The sequence below is a fragment of the Apis florea genome, unplaced genomic scaffold, assembly GCF_048593485.1.
Source record: "Apis florea isolate Af1SG1 unplaced genomic scaffold, ASM4859348v1 contig_3203_pilon, whole genome shotgun sequence".
Taxonomy (NCBI): Eukaryota; Metazoa; Arthropoda; class Insecta; order Hymenoptera; family Apidae; genus Apis; species Apis florea.
The window spans coordinates 3,882,298-3,908,712 of record NW_028256723.1 but is presented as its reverse complement, the minus strand read 5'-3'; the positions used below and the strand labels follow the sequence as shown (position 1 = coordinate 3,908,712).

The window sequence follows — 26,415 nt, the reverse complement described above, 5'->3', positions numbered from 1 at the left end:
ATAACGGTTTTAGAATTAGTATAATAATACAAAATATAGGCAAGATTGTATTCTTTATTACAATAGGTTGATCTTGTACAAATTAATTATAGCCTTCTAATTATAACAAGTCAAGTTCCTCATTGTTTGAAGGATTTCATGATATCGATATGTATCCTATTAGCAGGGCTAAGTGTTGCGGTGAATTTGGAAGTTGTACTCACATTTTTTTCATGTTTAATTTTCTACGTTCGTCATCATCCTACAATTATGGCAAGTTACAATAAAGTAAGAAATAAATGGAACTATTTATTAGTTTGTAAGTTATCAAGTACACAAATCAATAATAAGTTGTTTGAAAAATAAAAAAGTAAACGCACACAAATAAAATTCACTTATTTTGATCAATTCCAATTGCTTAAATTATTAATCATAGTGAATTAATTAATTCTATTTTCATTTAAAACTTAACGTTATTTGATCAAAAGTTCCATAAAATATTGCGTTTCTTCTTTTTTATCTTTAAAACGAAATACTTCATAATGTCCACGTGATACAAACTGATTGGTACCATATTTATAAATGAATGATCGTTTAATCCGCATCGCTTTACAGTCTTTAACCAATGTTTCTTCACTGTTAATTCATAAGATATAAAAACTAATCTTAATAGTTAAGAATTCGCTGTGCTTCGACGCAAACTGAAATTTTCATTGCGCATTGATGTTGATTCCGATACAATTTGTTAAGTTAAAACTGTACAATATCCTTATTTCATTCTAATATAGAATAAATTGTCATGTTCATTGTATCCATGTAAGTAATTGCATTGAAATTTCAGAGACGAGAGGCACAGCTATTTCAAACTTACACAAAAAGAAGACAATAATTTCTTTTCCTCTCGGTTAAACACAAAAGAAGTCACCCTGTTTTATATTATTAACGTCGTTTACTCATTTATCATACTAAATGTAGAAAAAGATGGCTAACATCAGAGAACAGGAACATAAACAGTGAATTTGTCAGTAGAATTCTACATGTATAAACAGAACGTGTACACCTCTCCCAATTAAGCTGCTGCTAAACATTTGTTCAACGGAAAAAGAAGTATCTTGCATGGAAGTACACGGTATTTAAAAGACATTAGGCACAGAAATAACAGTTTCTTGACTCTTTGTGTGTCACGTTTAACTACACAAATTAATCAAGGGGAATGCCTTCGTTCGTACGGCATTATATTAAGTTGGCAGTTCAAAAAATGTTTCATTATCGTTATTTGGACAGATTTTCACGATGAAAATAACGGTATGAGAACTATGAGTAATTTATGAAGAGCGTTGATGAATTGCGAATGATCCACATTGCTGAGCAGTCTTATCGAGTAGATAAAAATGTTAAAGCGTGATGTAAGTAATAGCACCATATATGCAGTTATGTTTGTTGAACTGATGGTGACTAATGGAAGAAGAAATGAAGTAAAATATATATATAAAAAAAAGAGAGAGAAAAAAAAATGAAGTTAAACGAACGGAACGTTGACTTAGTATTACATACGCACGGAATTGGAGTACTATCTTCCGCGATTCCTTAATCTTCTTTCTCTTAAAAAACGTTGGATAGTTAATATTACAATCATTATCATACAAGTCATAGTATTTGATCATTGTATAAACATTATTATCATCACAGTAAAAATATTTCATATCTTTTTAACTATTGTGCTTTGCTGCAGTAAACGTCAGCAGACATGCACATATATTCGCCCTAGAAGCAGAGCACTGTTTTTTTTTTTTTCACTAGAGTCAATTTATTTACTCACTAGACTATATGTATGCTGTACTTATATCTATATTATTAAGTAGTCCTTCTGTTCATTTCGTACGTAACCAAAATAAAGTCGGTTAGCAAATAGTAAAAATACATAAATGTACCTATGTACTTTTTTTTTGCAGTGGAATTATAGTTGCGGATAACATTTAAGTTTAAACGATAGATTATTAAACAATAGTCATTGGTCTGACAACGCGGTCGTGATTAAATTTACTTCTCTCAAGTAACAAATTTTATTCTTAATCAAGATAACTTCTTATTCACGTAATAGTTGCGTATAGTTGCCACGATATATATGTATACATATATTTTTCATATTGTATACATATACATACATACATATATATATATATTTTTTTTTTTTTACTAAACCTCATCCCCTTTGGTAGAATGGAAAGATGTTTTATCTTTAAAAAGAAACAAAACTTTTAATAATCCATATATCATAAAATTGTCAAAATGTTAATTAAACAAAGTCATCTGATAAAATGCAATCTTCTAAGTTACTAATTCGTCAAATGGTCCTATTTCAATTATTATGAAATATATATAACGGAAGTTATATGAAAACAAGAATTGCTCCCGGATACGTCATTTTCATATTCAATTGTTTCGAGGATTTCGCGGAATTAAGTACGTGAGAGTACCTAAGCTCTACCTACATAGGAGATTTGAGGTACGATGCGTAAACAACGCGCATCGTTAGCTCAGTATGCGAATTTTTATACCGTGTTTATTAATTATCTCGTGTTTATCAATTCTTTATATTCATAGCTGCCTCTGTACACACTTTTTATCATTTTTTTTTCTCTACCTCTGATTCGATAATACGTATGTACAATATTTCTTTTTATATTCACATAACATTCGCACTGTCTTTATTCAATAAGCACAAAAAAAAAAACACGATTATGTTCAATTTGTTTTTAAGTCGTGGCACCACTGTTTGTCACACCGAGGTTTGCGTGATACCGTTCCCCGATAACCACAAACGGCCGTTACTTTTTTGATCGGTGATCTCGTACTCGGAATCATCAATCTCGCACAAATTGGTGGACAAGTCGCTGTTACTCGTCGCACCGCCCAACAACGAATTCCTTTCCTCGAGAGTGGTGATCACCGAACCGATCTCATCGACCTCGTCTCCTTTGTGGCATCGGTTTCGTCGGGTGCTTGGGAAACCATAAGGCACTACGTCGTCTTCCTCCTCGTCGGATTCTAAAGTACTAAGACGTCCATTCAACGGATTCGTTTCGTTCTCTGTGTCCGTGTGGATGTTGTAATGCGGTAAATAAGAATTCGGATGGCGAAGATAACTTTCCGAGCCTTTATACTTGTATTCTCCTTCGCCCCCACTGTCCAGGGGATTCAGACGCTGTGTCTCCGCGCATTGATATTGCTCGGAGAATTCAGTCCCGCATTCCGAGTCCCCGACATATTCTGATTCTTGATCTTCGTTCAATGTCTCGATGTCTCTCGCTGGATCTACAGAGCCGTGCACTGTAATCAATATAATCCATGATTTTATGCACTTTGGAGATTTATTTCAATTTTCAATTTAACAATTAAATTAGATACTAAAAGCAGCTTTCTTTTTTTTTTGTAAAAAAAAAGTTGTATGAAAAAATTTGTCACTTTTAGTGTTGCTACTAGATCACTAGTTTCATATTCTGTCAAATCAATATTAAAATAATATGATAATTAAATTTAAAATGAGGACCATCGAGTCTACCTTAGTACTTCAACATGCATCCCTTATTATTGTTATTATTTATATAAAGTAATATATAAAGTACTCGAGGGAAAACAAGTTTCGATACCTTCCTCTAAAATTATCTTACGCAAAAAAATCTCTATTAAGACGTAAATGAGCTAAAGACCGTTCCATCTGAACAATAATTTATTCTAATAGCTGCGAAAGAAAGCAATGTACTGCGAGCATGCAGTCGCATACTCACCTGACGGTAACTGATGAGTGTTTGATTCGTTACTCTCATTGCTGTGGAAGCTGGACGAGTCTGGTACTTCGCTTCCAGGCACCTCCGTGATATTAGGCAAGGGGTTTTGGCTTGGTCTGACCCAGTCTGAACAATCCCAGTGATACCCTAAAAGCATTGCAGACAACAACTGTACTCCGACACGCTACATGCGACGATCTAGCGCCGCGATACGGAGTTGAAAAGGAAAAAAAAGAGAAAAAAAGAGAAAGAAAAATAGAGAGAGAAAAGCAGTGTATCGTGTTGTAAATAAAGGATAAAAAAAGAAGTCTAGCCGATAGATAGCGATAAGCGAAGCGTCCCAAATATCAAATATATCCTTACGTATTCGTTTCATCTCTTTCAGGCATTACTATTACTCGACTTACCACCGACTATACGAGGATCATCCTCGATGGACGTCATGGAGGCAACGGAGGTCCCACCTCCATGAGGCACGCGTCGAGAAGAATTTAGTAGAAGTCCTCCAGTGGTCAGCTCTGGTACCACTGGGCTCGCTCGTTTCAGGTCTGTTAGCGCACACAATACGATACACCAATGTTAATTCGATTCACTACACGCCCAAGTCAGCATACGTTTTCCGGACATTCGTATTAAAAAGAGGAAAAATAGAGGAGGTAGATAGAGAGAGAGAGAAAAGTAAAGAGAGAAATATAAATCGACAAAGGAAGTGAGAAAAATCCGACAATTAAACGAGAAGAACGAGGAAGAAAGAGAAACGATGAAGGGCCACAGAGAAGGATAAGAAAGAGAAAGAAAGAGAGAGTAAAGGATCAAGCTATAAATTCCACCCATGATGCATGCCACAAGCAAAAACAAAAGTAAGAAGCTACGGTGAAACGAGGGAATCAGCGACGCATACTACTCACCATTCTTTATCTTTGTCGTGTCCGTGATGAAGGAAGCTAGTTGCATTTGCTCTTGCCAGCTCGGCTTATGAAGGCTATCCGTGTCGCTGCCTGTAGCGTTTCCACCGACTGGATTAGCGAGAGTTAAAGATGGAGGGGGCACGGGTGTACTGCGGTTTAGATTTCTCAAATAATCAGGAGGGAAATTCTCCAACTCGTCACCGGCGCTGCCGTAGCTACGCAGCGTATCTAGATTATTTAGCGCCACGGCTGCGGAGTTACCGTACGCGGCCGGCTCATTGTTCGAGCTTGGAGTGTAGGAAGCGGGTCTAGGAGGGCATTGGGGAGGTTCTCTCTGCAAAAAAGAATCACACGAAAAACCTTAAACTCAATGCACGCATCACTCGCAGGGGAAGGGAATACTGGCTGATGATGGCAAATTAAGAAAAAAAATGGCGTTAAAGAAATATAAATAAAATGACAAATCGTCTATCACTGGCGTTACGATCAATCGAAATATAATAATCATAAGCATGCAATTATTTGTTTTTAAATGCTGGCAAATCAAAGAAATAACACGTAACGAATATGCGTAATACCTGTATCACTTCCAAGTTGCTTAATTTTGAGCTACGTTTGAACTCGTGTTCGTGAGGTCGTGCCGAGTTTAACACGATTTGCTTCCTGGTCTCGTTGTTGATATTATTCGCCCGTGCCCTCGTCCGTTTCATTCTGATTCGGCGGAAGGTGAAGAATATAATGATCAGAAATACGTTCAGCACGACTGCGATACCAATCCACATCAACTGCTCCCATGTGATGTTAAAATGGCTAGATATGATCGGTGTGGAATATGCCGGGTTGCCACAATTTAGTCCTGTCATATTGGGAGGACAGATACATCTGTAGGTTCCTATTTCATTCACGCAAGTACCTCCGTTCGTGCATGGATTAGCGTCGCATTCATTTATATCCGTTTCGCAACGATCGCCCATAAATCCTTGACATTTGCATATAGGTCCATTATTTCCCTCCTCGCACACACCACCGTGGATACAGGGATTTGGACTACAATATCTCCCGAATTCGCAACGTTTTCCGCTTAAGCTTGGCCCAACACAGTCACAAGTAAAGTCACCTCCTTCCGGCACGATTTTACAACGGCCACCATAGAGACAGGGCGAAGATGCGCAAGGATCAGTATCAATTTCGCAAGCGTGTCCTTTAAATCTGGTGTGACATTGACATTCGTAATTGTCGCCACCAGAATCCTTGCACGTACCACCATTTTGACAAGGTTGTGAACCGCAAATTCCTGGGGACACGAGAACTGTAGCAGCGTCGCAACTAAATTCGACATTTGCAAAGCGTTTTAAAACAGCAACGCTACTAGCTCCACTCATGTGCAGTGGCACCGATACTCTGGCAATTCTCACATCATCCATGCACCCTATGAAACCACGCTGAACATCTTCAAAGCCCAGAATCGATGGATGTTGTCTAACTTCGGCGCCCAAGTATAGGTCATCGGATTGAAGATTTAGAATATCGTTTATACCGGGCGCCGATCCATGAGCTACGTGTTTTCCATCTACAGTTAATTTAGCGCTGTTACTTTCTCGTTCTAGTTGGATTTCGTGCCATTGTCTGTCGCTCACGTATACGCTGCTCACGCGAACCAAACCTTCTCCACTACCCAGATCGAACCTGTACTGTACGACTCCGTTCATAACTTCTAAAATATTGTAATCGACCTTGCCAGCTGCGTACATTAAATTTCCAGTTAATTGTACCGTTCTGATTCGTAAAGATAAACTAAGACGATCCTCGATGGTCTGTCTGATGTGGGCTTTGTCGATTCTGTAACGAGCGTAACTCTTGCCACTGAATGATATTGGATTCCGTGGAATATAACATGATTCGTCGTGGCATTTGGAGATGTCGATATCACAGGTTTGTCCAGCGAAGCCTTCCGGGCATTGACAGAAGTATCCTTGAACAGAAGAATCAGGAATGCAAACTTTAAACATGGGACAAGGATCTCTAGCACATTCGTTCACGACTAATTCGCAATGATTGCCGGCATATCCTTCTTTACAGCTACACTCCATCTTGTGTTTGTGACGTGGCGAAACGAAACTCATCACGTCAGTAGCTACAGGTGTTATTTGTGTAACATCGAGAACAACTTTGTCTTGACAATCTCCATAAACGCAGTATTCTTTATTACATTTAAATCTGACGATTTCTTCCACTACCAATTTCGTCGATTCTTCCAATTCTTCGATACGCTGATTCAATGCTTCCCGTATACTTTCAGAAGCGTAAAATCCTAAAGGTGTAGAACTTTTCTTTACTGCGAATAAAAGATCCAGATCATTGTGCACAGTTTGTCGAATAGTGCGAGATTTAATTAAATTTATTTCATCGGTGGAAGGTTGAACGCTTATAATAACGACGTCTTTTAATCTACAATTCATCGCGTTCCGTACAGTCTTGATAAATCCTTTACGATGGCTTAATATGAAATTTTCCGGGCTGACCTCTCTGAATCTTACAATTACAGAATTCTCCAACATTTTATCGGTTATTAAATCAACGTTTACTTTTACTATAGAATGCATGCTAAATTTTCCATCTGTTACACTAACATTTACTTTGTATTCACCAACATCGAGTCGTGGAAGAGCTACCAAAGTGCCATCGATTTTGTCAATTTGGAAAAGATCATTTGGAATAGGAGACGATGGATTCAAATTGTACGAAAGCGTGTCATATTGATCCTGATCCGTTGCATGAACTTTTCCAATAATTCCACCAGGATATTCATCCATGTACGAGTTAATAACCACTTCCAGGGGTGTAATTACCGGAGGATATTGAGATTCCTCGATTACTTTGATCAAGACCCAAGCATCGGAATATAAAGGTGGACTTCCATTATCGAAGACGCGTATGTGCAGCACATATTTATCTTTCACCCTGTTGTTGAATTTAGTCGCAGTTCGCAGTGTCCCATCCTGTTCCAATCTGAACGCGTCACCTTCATTTCCAGATCGAAAATCAAAAGTATATGGGGCGGCATTTGGCTCGATATCTGCATCTGTGACCACAAATTGTAAGACAGTGTGACCCAAGGGCTTGTCTTCTTGTACTACTGCAGTATAATTTGAAAGGGAGAACAGCGGCGGATTGTCATTTGCATCCAGAACCTCAATGTTTACCATTACGAAGCTGGAAAGTACAGGTATGCCGCTATCGCGGGCGTGAACCTCTAGCACGTAATTACCAATCTGGAACATGAAATATTACATTGTAGATTACATCGCAAATGTATTATAACTGTATTAAGATATATAATGAATCAGTGCATATGATTTATACTGACTTCTTCGCGATCCAACGGAGCGACGATGATAATTTGTCCTGTTTTCTGATCGATCGAAAATTGTTTTTGCCTGTCACCTCGTTCTATATAATAAGATACGTTTCCGTTCTCTTCGCTATCCAAGTCATTTGCGAATACCTGATACGTTAATTATAATATAGAATTAGAGTTGTACATTAGTCATTTGAAATGTAACAATGTATAGAATTTAATTTCTAAAAAATACCGTATACTATAATATAAAACTTCGCTTGCCTGTATAACTTTCTCTCCAATCTTTGCGTCCTCTCTTATAGAAGCTCTGTACGAAACTTCACTAAATATCGGTGCGTTATCGTTGCTATCAATCACAGTAATATTCACCGTGGCATGATTACTCAAAGGCGGAATTCCTCCATCCACAGCTTGAATAGTCAAAAAATAATCTCTTGCACGTTCAAAATCCAGTTGCTCTGCAATTATAATGACACCGGTACGTGCATCGATCTGGAACTTTTTGTGTTCATTCCCGCCAACGATTGAATAATAAACATCGGCATTGACCCCGGTATCTTTAGACGTTGCGAGAACTCTTGCCACTTCCGTGCCAACCGCATAGATCTCAGGAACTTTAGAGAAATAAATTTTGGACGCAAATTCCGGTGGATTATCATTGATATCTTGAACGTTGACGATTAACGAAGTCATGCTCATCAATTGAGGAGTTCCTTGATCCAATGCCTGGATAGTCACGTTATACATCGCCTTCGTTTCTCTGTCCAATGGTTTGCCAAGCGTAACGATGCCGCTGTCCGTTGCGATGAGGAAATGGCCATCGGCGGAATCGATAAACTCGTATCTGATCTTGCGATTAATGCCGATATCATCATCCGTGGCATGCACTTTCGTTATCAAAGTACCAACTTCTACATCTTCCGGCAATGTTGCACTGTACGTTTGCATGGTGAATTTGGGTGCGTTATCGTTCAAATCTGAGATCAAGATTTCTAACTGAGATGAGCATTCCCAAGATGGCTTGTCCCTATCCTGCACATGAGCTGTGAGTGAATACTTCGCTTGAGTTTCTCGATCCAGCTGACCAATCGTCTTCAACACGCCTGTCTCCTTGTCCAATGAGAACTTGTCGTTGTTGTCGCCGGTTAAATAGAAACGCAATTTGGCATTCGGTTCGTCATCGTAGTCAGTGGCGAGCACGGTTAATACGTAAGTGCCTGGATGAGAACCCTCGGACAGAATTTCTCGATAACGATACCTCAGACAATATGGCGGATTGTCGTTCACATCGAGTATTTGTACCGTTACTCGTGTTTTGAAAACGTATTTACCATCTGTGCCGACTATTTCGAGTTCATAACGATCGATCGTTTCCCGATCCAGAGATTTTGCCACGTATACCTCGCCAGTCGATCTAATCTGAAACTGGGATCTCGGGTCACCGGATGTTATATAGAATTCTATAGGTGTGTTCACGTCCGAATCCTTGTCGACGGTGATCAATTTGACTACGACAGTTCCTGGTAATGCGTCTTCGTTTACAGTTGCTTCGTAACGATCATCTACGAACGCGGGAGGATTGTCGTTATAATCTTTTAGTTTAACGTGTACAGAAGTTCTTGCGAAATGTTTTGGATTTCCGTTGTCGGTGGCGACTACCTAAACACGGTAAAGATTTATATTTAATAATTAAATTTTATAAAGAACTATTCAAATTAAAACATATGGAATAATGAAAATTATATAACAAGAAAAAGAATTGAGAGAGAAAGAAGAAAATTTGAATTATCAATAAATTATCTTATTAAATTGTAATTGTAGTTTTTAATTGAACGTACTTGAAATTTATATTCGGGTTGTTTTTCTTTATCAAGTTGAACTAATGTCGATATCCAGCCAGTATATGCATCCACCGTGAAAACATTCGCCAATTCGCCTATGTCTGAGCCGAAAGAATATCGAACTTCTCCATTGCTACCTAAATCATCATCGTGCGCGATAATTTTCAAAATCGATGTTCCTTCCTCCACATTCTCCGCCACGCTGATACCATAAGGATTGCTTTCGAATTTAGGAGCATGATCATTTTCATCTAACACTTGAAGCGATATTTCTGCAAGAGCTGTCAATGGAGGACTGGAATCCGTTTCGGCGAGAACTCCGATCAAGTGATTATCCTTGTTCTCTCGGTCCAAAGGTTTGACTAAAGTAATTTGTCCATAACCATCAATCATGAAATACGGAGAATCTTCGTCTCCAGAAACTATTCGATAAGTGACTGTGCTATTGGTCACGATTTTGAGCCTGGTTATTGGTGTACCGACAGGAGACGCTTCAGATATGAAGAATTTATCCTCTTTTCGTTCGAATAGAGGTGGAATATCTTGTGGACCCATTATATAGATGCTGAGAGGAACATCAGCGTGATGAGTTGTAGCTCCACCTTTGTCTTCGGCACGAATGAAGAGCTCAAATAATTGGTTTTCTAGAATATTAAATACAAAGAAAAATTAAGTATAATAAAATATTTTAATTCAAGTAATACATAATATTACTAAAACTATATACATTATTAAATTATTAAACTTCAATATCTATAATAATGTAGAACTTATAAGTTTCTTACCCCATGATATCGCACTTTTCTGCAGGAACAAAGCTCCAGTATTAGGATTTATTCCAAATAAGGCCTTAGCTTCCGAAGTCTGTGGTTCATAAATCGAGTAAACGATCCTCGCAGCGTCATCCTCATCGGCATCCTTAGCCTTCACTTTCAAGAATGACGTATTTATGGTCAAATTCCCATGGATACTAGCTTTATATTCCCTCAGAAGGAACACGGGTGAATTGTCGTTCTCATCCCCAACTTTAACCCTAACCATCACGAAACCTGACCTACCACCTCCATCGGTAGCCATCACAGGTATTTCATACAATTTCTGCTCTTCCCGATTCAATTTCTTCCTGGTCACAATCTCTCCTGTCAATCTATTTATATCGAAAATCTCTTTCATTAGTTCAGAAGGTATGCTGTATACGACCGTTCCATATTCTCCGAAGTCATCATCGGTGGCTATCACGCTGGTGACCAATCTACCAGGCAACTGATTCTCGAATACCGTTACTTCGACCACCGGATTGGGAAACTTAGGATTGTGTCTGTTGGCAGGTAGTATCTCGATCTTGACACGTGCGAAGCTCGTATAAACATTATCGGTGACAGAGACGTTTAGCATGCTCAACTTTTTTTCTCCAAAGTTCTGCATGTTGATCAATGAAATAATGCCAGTTGATTGATCGATGTTGTACGTTTGTTGCTCGTTGCCACCGACTATCGTGTACGTTAGTTTCTCGTCAACGTAGTCCGGATCACTGGCGGATACCACAGTCACGAATTGACCCCGTTCCGCGTGTTCGGACAGCGAGCAGGTGTACGAGGGTTGCTCGAACTTGGGTGGGTTGTCGTTCATATCGATCACCGTCACCCAAACGTGGGCAGTGCTCGAAAGACTCGGTACGCCGCGATCTATGGCTATTACGGTGAAGTGATGAGACTCGTGGGCTTCGTGATCCAGAGATCTCTTCAAAAAGATCACACCTTCTTCCGGGTCTATGTGAAACAGATCCGTGCTGTTTTCCGTGTCGTTTTGAATCGCATAGCGTACTTGTTGATTTATGTCTAAATAGAAAAGAATTAATGATTTCCTTGTGTTCGAATATTTGTAATACATCATTATAGATTGATGAATAGTATTCAGAAATATTAATAAAAATCTGTGATTAATATTTTAGAAAATTATTAAATTATAATCAGAATAAACTGTAATTACAAAAATGGAATCAATTTTGTTCACTGTTTTCAATAACAAATTGTTAGATGAAATCTTCTTATTAGGTAAAATTATTAGATAAAAACGAGAAACACGAGCTCCTATTCATCCTTTTCTCGTTTCTTTTTCATTCTCGTACAATTATGTAACAGCTCAAAGTATATTTCATCGCGATAATCCGACTTTGGTATCCGCCTCACAAGAGCATCCTTCGCAATAATTACAATAACATTAATCTTGCTGCAACAAGAGTGTCTCCCGTTATTTATGAGCATAACCAGAGAGACTAGAACTCTATTCTTCCTCTCTACTTCCTTAATAGTAATTCAAAATTTAAACAGAGTTTCGTCAAGAATTCGATTCCGATTTCTTTAATTCATATTCGAGTATATATGTGATATATCTTATTGTATTTAAGTTTAATCAAGTTGGTAAAAATAATGATCATTAATTACAAATATTTCTGAATATTAGAGAATGTGATAACTTAATATATTATACATTAATAAGAATTCAAAAAAAATCTATATTAGATTTAATAAAAGTTTAGGATACAAAAAGGTTATAAACGAAAAAATTTCAAGAAAAATTTCATTAATTGATCGTATAAAACAAATAATCATTTGAACAAGTATTAAAATTGAATTATTGCAAAAATTTTAATTTTTATAACATCATTCCTTTTTTCCACTTTTCAATCTAGAATTCTGTTATTGTGAAAAAAGAATAGAACAGAAAATTTCAAATAGAAAATTAATATAAAATTAACATCAAGAAGTTACACGTATCTTTCTTCAACTTAACAAACTTTTTAGGAAAACAAGGTTTATACGAAGAAGAAGGATTGAAAGGATGTAACAGGATTTCTACTACATTGGAGCTGGACTTAATAACCACTTACCCGTGTCGTTATCTCTGGAGCTGACTCTCAACACGGAAGTGCCGAACGGCGCTGCCTCGGATACCGAGATGTTGTACGAGTCTTGAGTGAATTCGGGCGGGCAATCGTTCACGTCCAGTACCAGAATGCTAACGAGCACCTCCGCGTAGACGCCTGATACGCTGTCCGTCGCGCGGACGGTCAGCTCGTACTGCTTCTTCTGTTCGTAATCCAGCTCGTCCACCACGTAGATTACACCTGATTTATCGAAGAGAAGATTGTAGACCCAAAAGCATTCTATGCAGCGGTAGCGTCCACAAAGCCGAGAAACTTTTCCTTTATGTTCGTGATGCTGAATAATAGCGTGAAGGATTCGTGTCTGTCTAATTTGTGTCGCGCTATGCTTTTTAGATTTTCTTGTATATATATGTATACTTCTTTCTATTCTTTCTATTTTATTATTCTTTTTTCTCGGATAAACATGTCGATGCGCTATATCTCTACGAATCTTTCCTGAATTCTTTGTTACGACGTACGTGTATATATAAATAAGAAAAATAACAATTGTTAAATTGATCATTTTAATCTTAATACAAAGGATCTAATGTAAAATTTTTCTTTATTTCTTTTTAAAATTATCGAGATGCGATAAAGTTTTATAATTTTTTTTACAAAATAGTTAAAAAAAAAATATTGGAATACATGAGAAGATAAACTTTTGATAAGATTTTTTATTTATTTATTCTTTTTAATATTATTGAAGTTAGATATAATAATATTATTTGTATGTCATAAAAAACGATTTAAAAGAAGTCTCATTTAAATCTATGTGGAGATTGCACATCGACAGGTTGACTTTTTCCTTTTAAAGAGTAGCATGGAAAGCAGCGTAGTTTATCGATGCTTAAACTTAATGCGTGGAATTTAATGAGGTGTAGAGATGTGGTTCTCATTGTCTTTTTTTTTTTTTTTTCCATTAATGATGACTCGGATAATTGAAGTAGTTGCTCGGTTTCGCGGACACCAAGAAGAGACACTGAATGCAAGTCACGTGGTAAACACGTTTATACAAGACGGTTGGATACCGTGAATGAATTTGCGGATGCTACCAGAATGTCTGCACCTTCGAACATGTTGTGCAACTTAACAGGTTGACTCCATTCATTTGATTGATCTTTTTCTTTGAAATATATGGAAAAAAAATATTGTTCAAGATTACTTCTTGAGATCTCTGTACATAATATTTTTAATAGGATTGAAATATTAATTACTTAGAAAATTTTTAGAAATTTTTTTATCACATAAATATTCTTAAACAAAAAAAATTTATAGATCATTTTCTTAATAATAAAACTTTAATATTTGTAATGTAGATTATAAATTTTAAATTGCATGAATTTTTATTTAGCAAATTATTATTAGTATATCTTATATTTTCATTATTCCAATTGTGAAACGAATAAATTTTTTATTGAGAATAATACTTTATTATTATAAAAAATTGATATCAAATTACATCTGACAATTTTTTTAAAAGTATCATTTTCAAACCAATTATTTTACCAATCTTCAGAAAGATAATTTTTAATTTCAATACTCGCAAGAATTCTAATTAAAAGTAATCAAAGTAAGATCAGAAAATGTTGCAAAACGAAGGAAATGCAATTTTGCAAGCGGGATAGAACTCCGTTATTTCTTGATCGATCTCAAGAAGTGAATAAGCGAATATTTCGTCACGTATCGCAGTCAACCTGTTACAAACGAGTTGCCTGTTCCCTTTCTCGCCATACACATTGTAGCTCGTTTAAGGTACAAGCACCGTATCTTTTTTTCGATTCTGCACGCGACGTAAGGTGCAGGCACGCCATGCGAAAAATAAGAGTAAAAGCCGCGAGAATCACGGTGCTTATAAATAAAAAAAAAAAAAAAAAAAAAAAATAGAAAAAAAATTGAAAAAAAAAAAGAGAACTAGGGAGAGAAAAAGTAGTGTACCGATGTTAAGCTCAGCATTGAGACGCGATCTAGATTGCACTGGCTGCAAAAACATATTTGCACATATTAAGTACTAAACTACCCTATTTTCCAAATAAAATACTTTACTCGTTTCCATATCAAATTTTTATAATATATTATATGAAAATATTATCGAATTACATGTCTGGAGCAGAATTTCATTTCTGAATTTTTTCCAAGAGGTTTTTTTTATTTTTATTTTTGAAAAATTTTTCAAATTTTTTGAAAGTATAAGAATAATAAAAAAGAAATAGTCAACATAAACGATTTATATTGTCCATAAAAAGTAAAAAAACACATAGATATTTCTCAATAAATATAACTGTAATTATAGTAAATGTAATAACGTGCAAATACTTTTTGCAGCGACTATGTCACCGCGAGGAGTGTGGTCTTCGTTAACCACGTTAACCACGTATTGGCGTTTAAAAGCAATAATGTGCTCCAAACCCGTTTTTCACGCGGCTTCGTTGCTTCTATATATGAGATAATAGGACCGGTTGGATGGGAGACGGTGAGTAAAAGTAAGTGCAAAAATGTACGATCAAAAGCGATCTTCTTCTACTTTGGGAAAAGGGGGGGGGGGATTAACATGCCACGTTCAGTCTTACTCTTTCTCGGATTTAATCTTCTTTTTTTTTTTTTTTGTTTTTATACAGAATCGTGCATAGTCATTGACAAGCAGTTAAATGTCGTGAAAAGTGACGGACATCGTGCACGAGCCGTGCAATTATGGAAGCTGTGTATGGCAGACGAAAGTCTTGACCGCCCAAGCGGGCGTTCCGATTTATATCTCGTGTTTTTGGTCATTTTTTTTTAGACGAAATATGAAAATACAAAATTTTCTAAATTAAAAAAAAAAAAAAATGCAATCGGAAGATTTCTGGTTACAAAAAAATTTTCAGATATTTTTCGAGAAATTATTATTCGTCCAATTCGAGAACGATATATTTTAATATAATAGAAATGAACATATGTCTATTATTTACGATTAAACACCGACGATTTTCGCTATCCGTTCGAATTCAAAGATCGATATCTCGCGTGAAATCTCGCGGATCGTTGTTCCTCGTTATTCTAACTTACTCCGTGACGTGGTATGCAACGGTCATGATATTAATCCAATGGATAACCGACAGGATGTGGATTTATCGCGCTCGAAAAACCGGCAGCCGAAGGAAACTTGTAGTTCGTTTTCGTGCATGAAAATCATAGAAAGAAGAGAGAGAGAAAGAAAGAGAGAAAGAGCAGTGCAGTAGCGTGATACAGTGCAACACAGCAGACCGATAGAACTAGTATTTTTTATACTCACAAGGACCATTGTTACTGTCGGGGGCTGCGAAACAGGGAGATACAACAACACTTTAATTTCTAGTTTAATCAGATAAGCATTCGTAGAGAAATAAATTATAAGGGAGAGATTGGTAAAAAAGAGAGGAGAATTAATTGATTAAAATAAATAAATAAACTACTATATAAATAAATAAATAAATAAATAAATAAATAGTAAATAGCGGAACGTACGTAAATTTGAATTATCGTCGGGAATGGTATTAAATTGAGATATATAAATATAATTGTTTATGATTAATTCACGTACGAACAAATTAACCGTATAATTGTAACTGCAGCTTGTGTTACGTGCGATACATTCCAACATCCCCCAATTTGCTACTGTTGTCTCACCACTACACCGTGACTTGATTAGAATTTAGTCACCGAAATACCATGTATACAGCGGAGCCAACACGTCATTCGTTAAAGTAGAAAGCGCGGTTGTTTGTTGCGTACGAGGTTATCGAGATAAATCATTTATATTTAACCCTTTCATTGCTGTTGCCCGTTTTCACAAATGGAAAGGATTTGCTCGATCATTATATGCGCGTATATAAAATTGATAAATCGACATTGATAAAACAGAAACGAAAACAAATTGCCTTACAGCCATAAACGATTCAAACGTTATCAAAAGATACGTATCGGGCAAATTATTTCCCGCGTGTTGGGTCGATTATCGCTGTAAACGTAGAGAGAAACTCATCAGGTCTCCCATCGAGTGAAATTCATTTTCAGTAATGAAAAGGTCGAAAGTTATTATTATATGTGTCCCACAGCCGAGTTGGAATTGAGAATCCTCAGGAGACGTTTCATTCGGGACTGGATTTAGAGGATGCAACGTACTCTGATCGCGCGTTTCGAATGTAACACACGTTTTTCGCCGCTGTCGTGACGCAATTTGGAAAAAAATATATATATATTATTATTTCTCGTGAAAAAAGAGATAAAAACAACTACGAGAGAGATCTCACTCGTGAAACGTGTATGTACATATCTACTGTATCATATCTTGCATGGAACGATGACGCAAAAAGAAAAAAAAAAAAAAAAAAGAAAAAAGAAAGAAGAAGAGAACTAACGCGAGAGATAGAGAGAGAGAGAAAGAATGGACGAGAATCGAAAACGTGGCAGTTTTTTAAATCTTAACGTGCGTGTTGTCGAAAGATACATTGTTTGTGTGTTGCAACTTCATCGTTCCGTGCCCGGCCGTTGCGCGTTTAATTCAATCTTCGTTTCATCGTTCATCCACGGTTTTTTTTTTTGAAAAACTGTTCTGCCATGCGACTAACGAAAGCTCGCTCACCTGTGTTGAAATCCAGAGCGAATTCCTCGAAATCGTTCCCTTTCGTTATACTGTATATCAACTTGCGATTCAACGGCGACTGGGCCTGTATAGACAAAGCTAGAGGCGAATGTATCTCAATACTTTCGAGCACGCTGTCCGTGTAAAATTGCTTGTCGAACACTGGCATCGATCGATCTATCACCTTTACGTTCACCGGCACCTCGATAGAGCACGGTGTAATGCCTGGAATCAAGTTTAAACAATTTCGAATGCTGTTTAAACTTTGATCAAAATGTAAATTCTGAAATGAAATTGCCCGCGCCACTACTATATACCTCCATCGTATGCGGCAATAGTGAGTTGATATTCGCGATTGTGACCCTCCAGATTCTGTTTCAGAGATATCTCGCCTGTTTTTCTGCACACCTTGAACAACTCTCCGTGGCCCTTCTTCAGCTCGTATCTAACTTCTCCGTTGTCGCCGCTGTCCATGTCTATTGCATGCACCTGCGGATCAATTGAAGCTCTCCGTGAGAAGCAAGGAATTTACAAAATTTACCAGATCCTAACTCCACTTAACCTTTTGCACTCCGGGCGAACCAACGACTCCAGACGATTCGGTGAATTTCTTTGCTAATTTAAAATGATTTCGCACAAAAATTAACTGTATAAAACTTTTATATTTTAATATTTTATCTATCTTCACATATGAAGAAAGATAGTTTATTGAATGTTAAATTGTTGAATATCAAGTTTGTCAGAGCAAATATCACGATGAAATATCGTTACAAATACCTTACAATCCCAATAACGTGCTCTCATTTATCGTCTATTATTCTTATTTTTCATCCTCTTGCACTACATCTCTATTCTTATCGCTATTTTCCTTCTCTCTATTATCAATTTCTTAACAAATAGAAATAATTTCGTTATTTAATGACGAAAAATCAAACTCGTCTCCACTTGAACTAATTTCATTACAGTTCCCCACGCTTACAAAACTCAGAAACTTTCTATCGCCACGAATGTCAAACTCGATCCGAGATCACGGTCTTATTTCATACATAAAAATCTAATCATTTAATAGTATATTATTCTACACTTTATAAGATTATTACTTAAAAAGTTTAAGAGTCTCTTCACGAAGCCATATTAAAAAAAAAAAAATCAAACATAAATAAATATTATCGTTCGAATTGCTGTATCAATCTAAATGGTGTCGGTGAGTCATCTCTGGAGTTATCGCATTACCCTGAGCGGTGACTGAGAGTCACCGTTGGAGCGCAAAAGGTTAATATTCCAAAGATCCAGTTTTGGCCGTAATCCATTTACCTTCGTAATAATGTCGCCCTTCTGCGCCTCCACGGACACGACGGCGTAATAGGGCAAGTTAACAAACATTGGACAGTTGTCGTTGATGTCCAATATAGTGACGTTTACGATCACGTGCGCCACCCTCGGCTTCTCCCTGCCCGCCATCTGACTCCTCGCCTCCACTATCAATTCGTAATGGTCGCAAACCTCCCGGTCGAATCTAATCCCGGTGGTTCGGATCGCGCCCGACGTGGATCCAATTACAAACATGTCGGTCGGGTTCAGAATGGTGAAGACAATGTGCTCGTTCAACGCGCTCCCCAAAACGTTCACGACCGCGACAGTGGTGATTCTAGTCGAGTTCTCGGGTATGGTACCCTCGTAGACGTCCTTCTGGAACATCAGACCCGAGTTCTCCGACTTCTCCACCATCACGTTCACCTGGCACACGCTCGAGTACTTCCCGTCCGAGACGCGGACCCGTAGCATATAACTTTTCTTCATTCGTTCAGGATTATATACGGTGATCACCCCGGTTTGGGAATCTATGTCGAACGTGTGCGCCTTGTTTCCATCGATGATGTCGTATCTGAATCGGAAGACACAGAGATATTACTTATTTGCAAGATTTTCTAATTCGAAAGGTATATCTTTTTGATATTAGGCAGGTAGGAAAAACCATTTAAATTTCATTCCTATTTATTTTCTTCACAATTTTCACAATACACAAGAAGTTCGATCACGCATCGAGTCAGACTCCTGCTGACACTTTTTGGTTTTTCAAATTTCTTAAAAACCACGAGTCTCACAAAGATAGGTTAAATATGAATCAAAGCATGCGTGTTAATAGTTCAAGCAATACCTGAGTGGAATTCCTTCGGAACTGTCTGGATCCACGGCGGTGACTCGGATCACCGCGACATTCTTGTACGTGGGTAGCAGCACGGTGGTGTTGTAGTCGTTTTCGAGGAACTTGGGCGGGCAATCGTTTACGTCCGTGACGAGGATCATCACCTTTGCGGTAGTCTCGGAGGACAGTTTCGGTTTCCCTAGATCGGAGACCTTCACGTGGAAGGTGAACTTGGGAACGGTCTCGTGATCCAGGACCATTACCGTCCTGATAGCGCCCGTGCTCGAGTCTATGTGGAAGTATTTTCGCGGCAAGTCCTCCACTATGTCGTAATTCAAGAGGGCGTTCAGCTCGGAGTCGGCGTCCTCCGCCTTTATGACGAGTGGCGTGCTCGTGTTGGTGAGCACCAAGGAGCCTATAGTGGCGCCCTCGCTTATCTCCCCGCTATACGCGGCCTGCAGGAATCTTGGCGCGTTGTCGTTTCGATCGAGAACGTGGACGATCACGTTACAATGCGCCTTCGCGCTGGCCATGTTGGTCGCCGCTATCGTCAAGTTGTAAAATTTCGTCTTCTCGTAGTCCAGCTCGTTCTTGATCACTATGATGCCTGTGCTCGGATTCACGAAGAACGTGTCGTCTTTGTTCCCTTGAACGATCTCGAACTGCAAAGAGGACGTGCTTCTAGCTTCCACGTGTTTCACGTAAGTGCCCAGCTGTTGATTCTCATAAATTTCGGCGGATAATTCCTTCTGGATGAATCTAGGTGGCGCATTGTCGGCCATTGTTACCATCACGTGTACAGGCACTGTGTTGGCCAATGCCGGGGAGCCGTGATCGGTAGCCTTTACCAACAATATGTATTCCGAGGAGGCGCTCAGATCTAATTCCCGAGCGACTCGGATCACGCCTAGATTCGGATCTATGGTGAACATGTTGCCCACGTTCCCAGAGGTAATCGAATAAGTGATCTTTGCATTGTCTCCTTTGTCCCTGTCTATGGCGTACACTTGAACCACAGCAGCTCCTATGGGAGAGGTTTCGTACACTTTTCCTTGGATGATCTCGCTAATGAACTCCGGGGCATGATCGTTGTGATCGTGTACCGTTACTATAACTCTGGCATAGTTTCGTTTTGCCGGTGTCCCTTGATCTTTAACCATCACGGTGAGTACGTGCTCCTCGATCGTCTCCCGATCGAGGACCTCGTTCAACGTAACGGCCCCCGTCACCGAATCTACGTGGAAGATCTCCAACGAGGCTTGATTCTGGGCAGCGTGAAGGCTGTAGAACACTTTCTTGTCCTCGTCCTCGTCGGTTGCGTGCAGCTGAAGGATCTTCTCCCCTTTTTCCACGTTCTCAGAGATGTCCACGTGATAAACGCTCTCGGTGAATTCAGGCCTGTGATCGTTGATGTCGATCACGTTGACCAGAAGTTGAGTCACGGCCGAGTCCACGCTATCCGTCACGCGGATCGTCAGGTTGTAAAAGTTTTGCGTTTCCCAGTCGAGTTTCTTCGCGAGCAGCACGTTCCCGTTGTCTCGACCGATGAAGAATTCGTCCCTTTTGTCGCCGTCTGGAAAATTCGAGGTTTTTCTCGTTTCTTTTCTTCTTTGAAAATAATAAAAAACCAAAAGGAGCTTTCCTTTTATTACAAGTATTATTTTTATAATATTTTTATTTTACTAAAAAAATCAATATTATTTTTTTTCATTATCTTTCAGACAAAGATAAGGATCGATTTAGGAAAGGAGATGAATTCGGTTACTCACCAATGATATCGTACCACAAATAGTCGCCATCTTTGTCGGTGGCCTGGACCAGTGCCACGAGAAACCCGACCTTGTCGCTCTCCGTAACCTCGACACTCTGATTGTTCGTTTTGAAGACTGGTGGGTTCTCGGATTCCTTTGGCACCTCCACAACTTGCACGGACACCCGTGTTTGATGGCTGCGCTGCGGTTCCCCGCAATCTGCCGCCCTTATCTAACAAACGGAGGCCAAGTTAAACTCGAACTTAAATTTTGTATTAAAGGCAACTGTTTCCCCTGATTGACCGTGAATTATGACTTTTCGAACGTGTTGCATTTCCATAACATGCACTGTTCGTATTATGCATCATGTTTTCGTTTAATTCTCGTAACGAGTCCCTCATCCATCCGGGCTTTTGTGATTTTGAAATTGTGTTACACGCTCGAGAAGTGAATTTAATTTAACGATTCGTAGAATAAATATATATCATTTATGTTGGATTTAGATGTTAGGATTAGACGTTAGGAATAGAATGTTTTAAACGAATTAGGGTAAATTAATTTCTAATCAAATGTGATTTTGCTATACATCTGATAAATCTATTTAATCGTTCTCACCATCATCTCGTACTCCTGTCCAGCTTCGAATCCGCGCTGAGAGTACACCATTCCAGTGGTAGGGTGAATTTTAAACTTGCCCTTGCCTCGCCCACCCTTGATACTGTACTGAATTTTTCCATTATCTCCGATGTCTTTATCCTTCGCGAGTACCTATCGAATGCACGAATAGAAAATAAAAAAAAGAAAAAAGAAGAAAGAAAGAAAAACGTAGAAGGATCGTAATCGTGCGCAATTCCTTTCATTCTCATTCTCTACATAACATAGCCAGCACACGACACAGAAATGAACGTTAGTAGATCTGCCATCGAAAGGTCGTATCGAAAGAAAAGGAATCCTGTACGATTCGCAAGTATCAAGCTGCGTCTAATTTGATGAATGCTATTTCTGAAACTGCGACCGCGAGTTTTTTTTTTTTGGCCCGAAAAAAGAAAAAAAAGCTTCGAAACACCCTGTGTATGTGTAAGTTGTATGTGAATCTTAATAATCTTGCTGTTCGAGATGATTGCTAAACGATTGATGCTTTAAAATGCTCTTTTTTGTCGTTTTTCATCAATTCGAAGAAAATAAATTGAAATAAATACAACAAGTATTTATGGGCTACGATTCCTTTTTTATTTTTTGTTAAAGTGAATGTTACTTGATGATGGCTTTTACTTTTTTTCATCGCGTATATACGAAGTTCCATTAAGAAAAAACGAAACGTATTTCTTTGAACGAAACGTATTTTTTCTCACAAAGAAATAGAACAACAAGAGTTCATTTCCTCCTCCCTCGAGCATCAACCGTTTATCAATTATTTCAAAGGATAGAATTATCGATGATACATCCTAGTGAACAAACGCAGGGTGTAAACGAGGTCGAGTGCGAACGAATTTGAAAAGAAAGAGAAAAAGCGATACGCGTCTAGAACGCTCGTCGACGAATTCAATCTATCAACACATATAAAACACGCAAATCTCTATCACGAGGAGGAAGAAAGAAAGAAAGAAACAAACAAACAAATTATAAAATATATATAAAAAAAAAAAAAAGAGACAATTCATTCTTTCTAAAACATTTCTCGTCTACAATTTTTCAATTCGCCCACCTTTCTCTCCTCTCTCTTTCCATCTCTCTCCATCCACATTTCACCCACTCTCCCTCGTTTCCTTCGTTTTCTGGATCCATCGAAAAACATTGCGCTCGTGACCTCGAAGCGTTGCATTCGCGCAGTCGTCATGCGGCACGAGTGAAAAAGAGAGTGGAAAAGGAAGAGGAGAAAGAAAAAGAGAAGAAGAAGAAAGAGGAAAAAATACAGGAGAGAAAGAAAAACACAGAAGGGGCGCGGGAGAGACGAGGCGCAAAAATCCTTTGCCAGCTGTCAAATATCGATCTGCGTTAAAGCGTATTAAAACACAGGCCTCTCTTTTCGCGAGCAGATCGTACGATGGTTGAACTGAAAGAGAGAGAGAGAGAGAGAGAGGAGGCCCCAATGTTCTTTCGAGCTGATGGAAAAATGTATCGTCGCCGGTTCATTAAACGGCGGGGTTTTTGCACCGATTTTGCGCCTTTTCCTCCGCAACGAGCGCATCTCCTCCTCTTCGTGTTCATTATCCCGGTTTTCTCTGACCCACGATTTTTTTCGTGCTCAACACTCCTCCCCTTTGATCGAGGGCCTCGTTTGACGTTCGTATTATTTGATTAAAGGACTTTCACCCCGTCCAGCTTATGCGTTGCCGATTGATTCGAGCTTATAAAAGCTTTATTTGGTTTTCTTTTTTTTTTTTTTTAAAGGAAATTTGGGCCAAGTGGGGAGGATTTTCTTTCTCGGGCTCGTGGAGTGGGTAACACGGTTTGATGGATAATGAGAGCGCTTGATGGATCTCGACGAGAAGAATGTTCCGATGAAGAACGTTTGCCGTTAGAGAGATATTCGAAATATTCGAATATTCGTTTCTTGGATTGAATTTTTGGATTGAAAAATAGATCGGGGAGATCGTGAAAGATTAAAATTCTTCGACGAAAGTTATAACATTCCGCGTTTTCAATTGTAATTGATGCAATTGGAGTGGCCCGAGGCGATTTTCATTCCGGCACTGTTCAATTCGTGGGAAAGAAAACTGGTCTCTGGTTACGAGCATTCCCTTTTCATTCCATTCTTTATCATTTCATCATGCTCTTGTGTATTTGTAGCGGTCTATTTCGGCGCCATTCGACTTTCGTTAATTACTTTTTAGGGGAAACGATCAGGCGGCAGCCCCTATACAGACAACGGATGCAAACATTCATAAGAACACATGTAATATGTATACGTATACGGGTAAAATGAAACGAGCAAAAGTGGAAAAAAAAAAAAAAAAGAAAAAGAAGAAAAAAGAACGGTGGCGGAGAAATTCGAATTGGACGCATACGCAAGGAATGGAGAAAGATAGCAGCACATAGCATGATGCGACTCTGAGCGAACGAGTTGAATATTCATAAAAGAGCTATTTGCCAAACAGCGTGTTAAACGTAATGTTTAAAATTTCTTATTGAAAATTCACTTTATTCGTTTTATTATCAAACTCGATATTATACGCAAAAAAAAATTTAATAGCCAAGCACTCTAGAGGCTTCTTTGATTATAGTTCAATTTTCCTGCGAATTGTTCAAAGTAATTCTAAAAATCAGGAGAGAACTTTTCAAAGTTATTCGAGGTATTTAGTAATTAAAATCATCATTAAAAGTATGTATATATATATATTGTAAGAACGAAGAAGAAGCAATTATTTTACTCAAAGAAACGCAGGTTGTTGCTTTACATCTGGAACGAACAATTTAGCTAAAAGACTCTGGGATAATTAAGTCTTCGAGTTTTTCCTTCGAAAACATTAGAAATAACCGAGATATATCGAATTCTTCGGCCTTCCCTCCGAGAAAAAGAGAGCATTGAACTCTGAATGCAATTAAGAAGCCGGTAGGCACTTGATACTTAATAACTCGGGGAGATAAATTCCACTCTCGACCCAAATCCCCGGACAGCTACGAACGAGCCTCAATTACCCAGGGTTCAGCGTACGAAGTAGCGTTCCGTGGTCCGCGTTCATTGAAAATCAACCTTTTCTCCCCTCCGTCACAATTTTACATAAAGTTTGCTCAGAGTCGCGTGTTGCTCCAGTTCAAGAGTTCTCTTCGTGTATAGTACAAAAAAGAAGGGTTGCATCGGGCAAAAATAGACAAAAGACAATCGATCAAGTAGTAGACGAGATGCATGACGGTTCCTATTATTTAAAAAAAAAGAAAAAAAAATAAGTAAAAAAGATATATAGGCATAGAGTTGCATGAAAATGCAGTATCATAATTAGAACGTTAACAGTCGATATACAATACGTATAGATATATACATATATATATATATATGTACATAAAAGCGGGTCATAAATCAATGCACAAGAGCTCGCGTTAACTAATCCGAGACCAATTCCGCGTTTCACGCGGGAATCATTTATGCTCCCGTGCCACGAGATGGCGTCTTTAGTTTCTTTTACGTGCCAGCGTTGTCCTTACCCTGAATATAGGATCTCCTGACAAGCTGTCGAGGCTAAATGTCTCCCAAGTTCCATTCTCTAGTAACGTATCGATCGAAAGGTCGAACTCCCGCGAGCGGTTCCTCGATTTCTGTCGAGAACGAGAGAAGGAAGCCTTTTAACTTTCGCATTATCTTCCGCTAATTCGCTTTTATCCCTTCTACCGCGTATCTTTCTTTTCCTACTTTATCGAGCGGACGCGCGGTTTCGATTGGTCGGTTTTCTTTCTTTATTCTCGAAATGATAAATCGCTTGAAACGATGTTTTCGTCGCGAAACACTTTATCGAATGCCACCAATCGAATTAAAGCGTATTGAAAACACGCGTCTGTTCCCAAATTTTTTTCTTTCGGTATATATGTATATATAGAGAGAATGTGAGAAATTTTATTCGATCGCAAATTGAATATATAAATTTTGTGACAATGAGATATATTATGTTTGTGCGAACGAAGGTTGATAATACATAATATACAGTGACCGACCGAAATTACGAAAACGACCAACGCGTAATTCGATATCCGACGAAATCGAATCTGGCTTCGACGAAATTCAACGCTGACAGGGAAATTATATTAAATATTCTCGGGTATATTATGAAAGTTATTGTCACTGTGACGTCGGATTAATCATTTCTCTCTCTACTGTTCTCTGTCGATAATATTTATTAAATTATTTCATCCGTCGATTTTCGAAATTTGCAAATATTTGGACAGCTTAATATTACGCATAATATTTATCTGCGATTAACATCATATAAAATAGGATCGCTGAAAGCTGTTACGGTTTTATACGGTTATGATTAAATAAAAATTTTCGCTGCAACGATCGAGGAAATATTTTACTTCTTGTAAATAAATATTATGATACGTTAATTTTAAACTTGCAAAATGATATTTGGAATTATTAATATATCAAAATTTATATTCTGCAAAGTTCTACGAATTCTAAAATAC

The 26,415-nt window shown here is 38.2% G+C and overlaps 1 protein-coding gene and 1 long non-coding RNA gene across 12 annotated transcripts in view; one reads left to right on the top strand and one right to left on the bottom strand.

Moving 5' to 3' along the window:
* Positions 1 to 36: 36 nt before the first annotated feature.
* The window catches only part of kug (FAT atypical cadherin kugelei), a 493,364-nt gene continuing 466,985 nt past the window's right edge, over positions 37 to 26,415 (bottom strand). Inside the window, exons 8-25 of one of the 8 annotated variants that reach the window (XR_015292967.1) lie at positions 21,913 to 22,065; positions 21,316 to 21,529; positions 19,559 to 21,119; positions 18,715 to 19,285; positions 17,718 to 17,889; positions 17,401 to 17,625; positions 16,072 to 16,095; positions 12,768 to 13,004; positions 10,663 to 11,715; positions 9,875 to 10,521; positions 8,298 to 9,695; positions 8,043 to 8,180; positions 5,254 to 7,947; positions 4,676 to 5,009; positions 4,175 to 4,315; positions 3,768 to 3,914; positions 851 to 3,309; positions 37 to 241 (exon numbers count right to left, since the gene is read on the bottom strand). Coding sequence is in view for 7 of the 8 variants with exons in the window: in XM_086911134.1 (XP_086767260.1) it covers positions 2,759 to 3,309; positions 3,768 to 3,914; positions 4,175 to 4,315; positions 4,676 to 5,009; positions 5,254 to 7,947; positions 8,043 to 8,180; positions 8,298 to 9,695; positions 9,875 to 10,521; positions 10,663 to 11,715; positions 12,768 to 13,004; positions 16,072 to 16,095; positions 17,401 to 17,625; positions 17,718 to 17,889; positions 18,715 to 19,285; positions 19,559 to 21,119; positions 21,316 to 21,529; positions 21,913 to 22,065; positions 25,441 to 25,551 (10,371 nt within the window). In the remaining variant the exon portion in view is untranslated. Of the gene's footprint in view, positions 3,310 to 3,767; positions 3,915 to 4,174; positions 4,316 to 4,675; positions 5,010 to 5,253; positions 7,948 to 8,042; positions 8,181 to 8,297; positions 9,696 to 9,874; positions 10,522 to 10,662; positions 11,716 to 12,767; positions 13,005 to 16,071; positions 16,096 to 17,400; positions 17,626 to 17,717; positions 17,890 to 18,714; positions 19,286 to 19,558; positions 21,120 to 21,315; positions 21,530 to 21,912; positions 22,066 to 25,440; positions 25,552 to 26,415 lie in introns of all 8 variants that reach the window. The other 7 variants (XM_086911134.1, XM_086911130.1, XM_086911128.1 and 4 more) reach the window with 7 other exon arrangements.
* LOC116414412 (uncharacterized) lies at positions 9,587 to 17,046 on the top strand. 4 transcript variants are annotated; one of them, XR_015292971.1, is made up of 6 exons: positions 9,588 to 9,704; positions 10,688 to 10,959; positions 11,054 to 11,205; positions 12,682 to 12,968; positions 15,126 to 15,283; positions 15,419 to 17,046. It is a non-coding gene; the product is annotated as an uncharacterized LOC116414412 (long non-coding RNA). The 4 variants fall into 4 exon arrangements; XR_015292968.1 differs by lacking the exons at positions 15,126 to 15,283; positions 15,419 to 17,046 and having other exon boundaries at positions 9,587 to 9,704; positions 10,111 to 10,959; positions 12,682 to 13,465; XR_015292969.1 differs by lacking the exons at positions 15,126 to 15,283; positions 15,419 to 17,046 and having other exon boundaries at positions 12,682 to 13,465.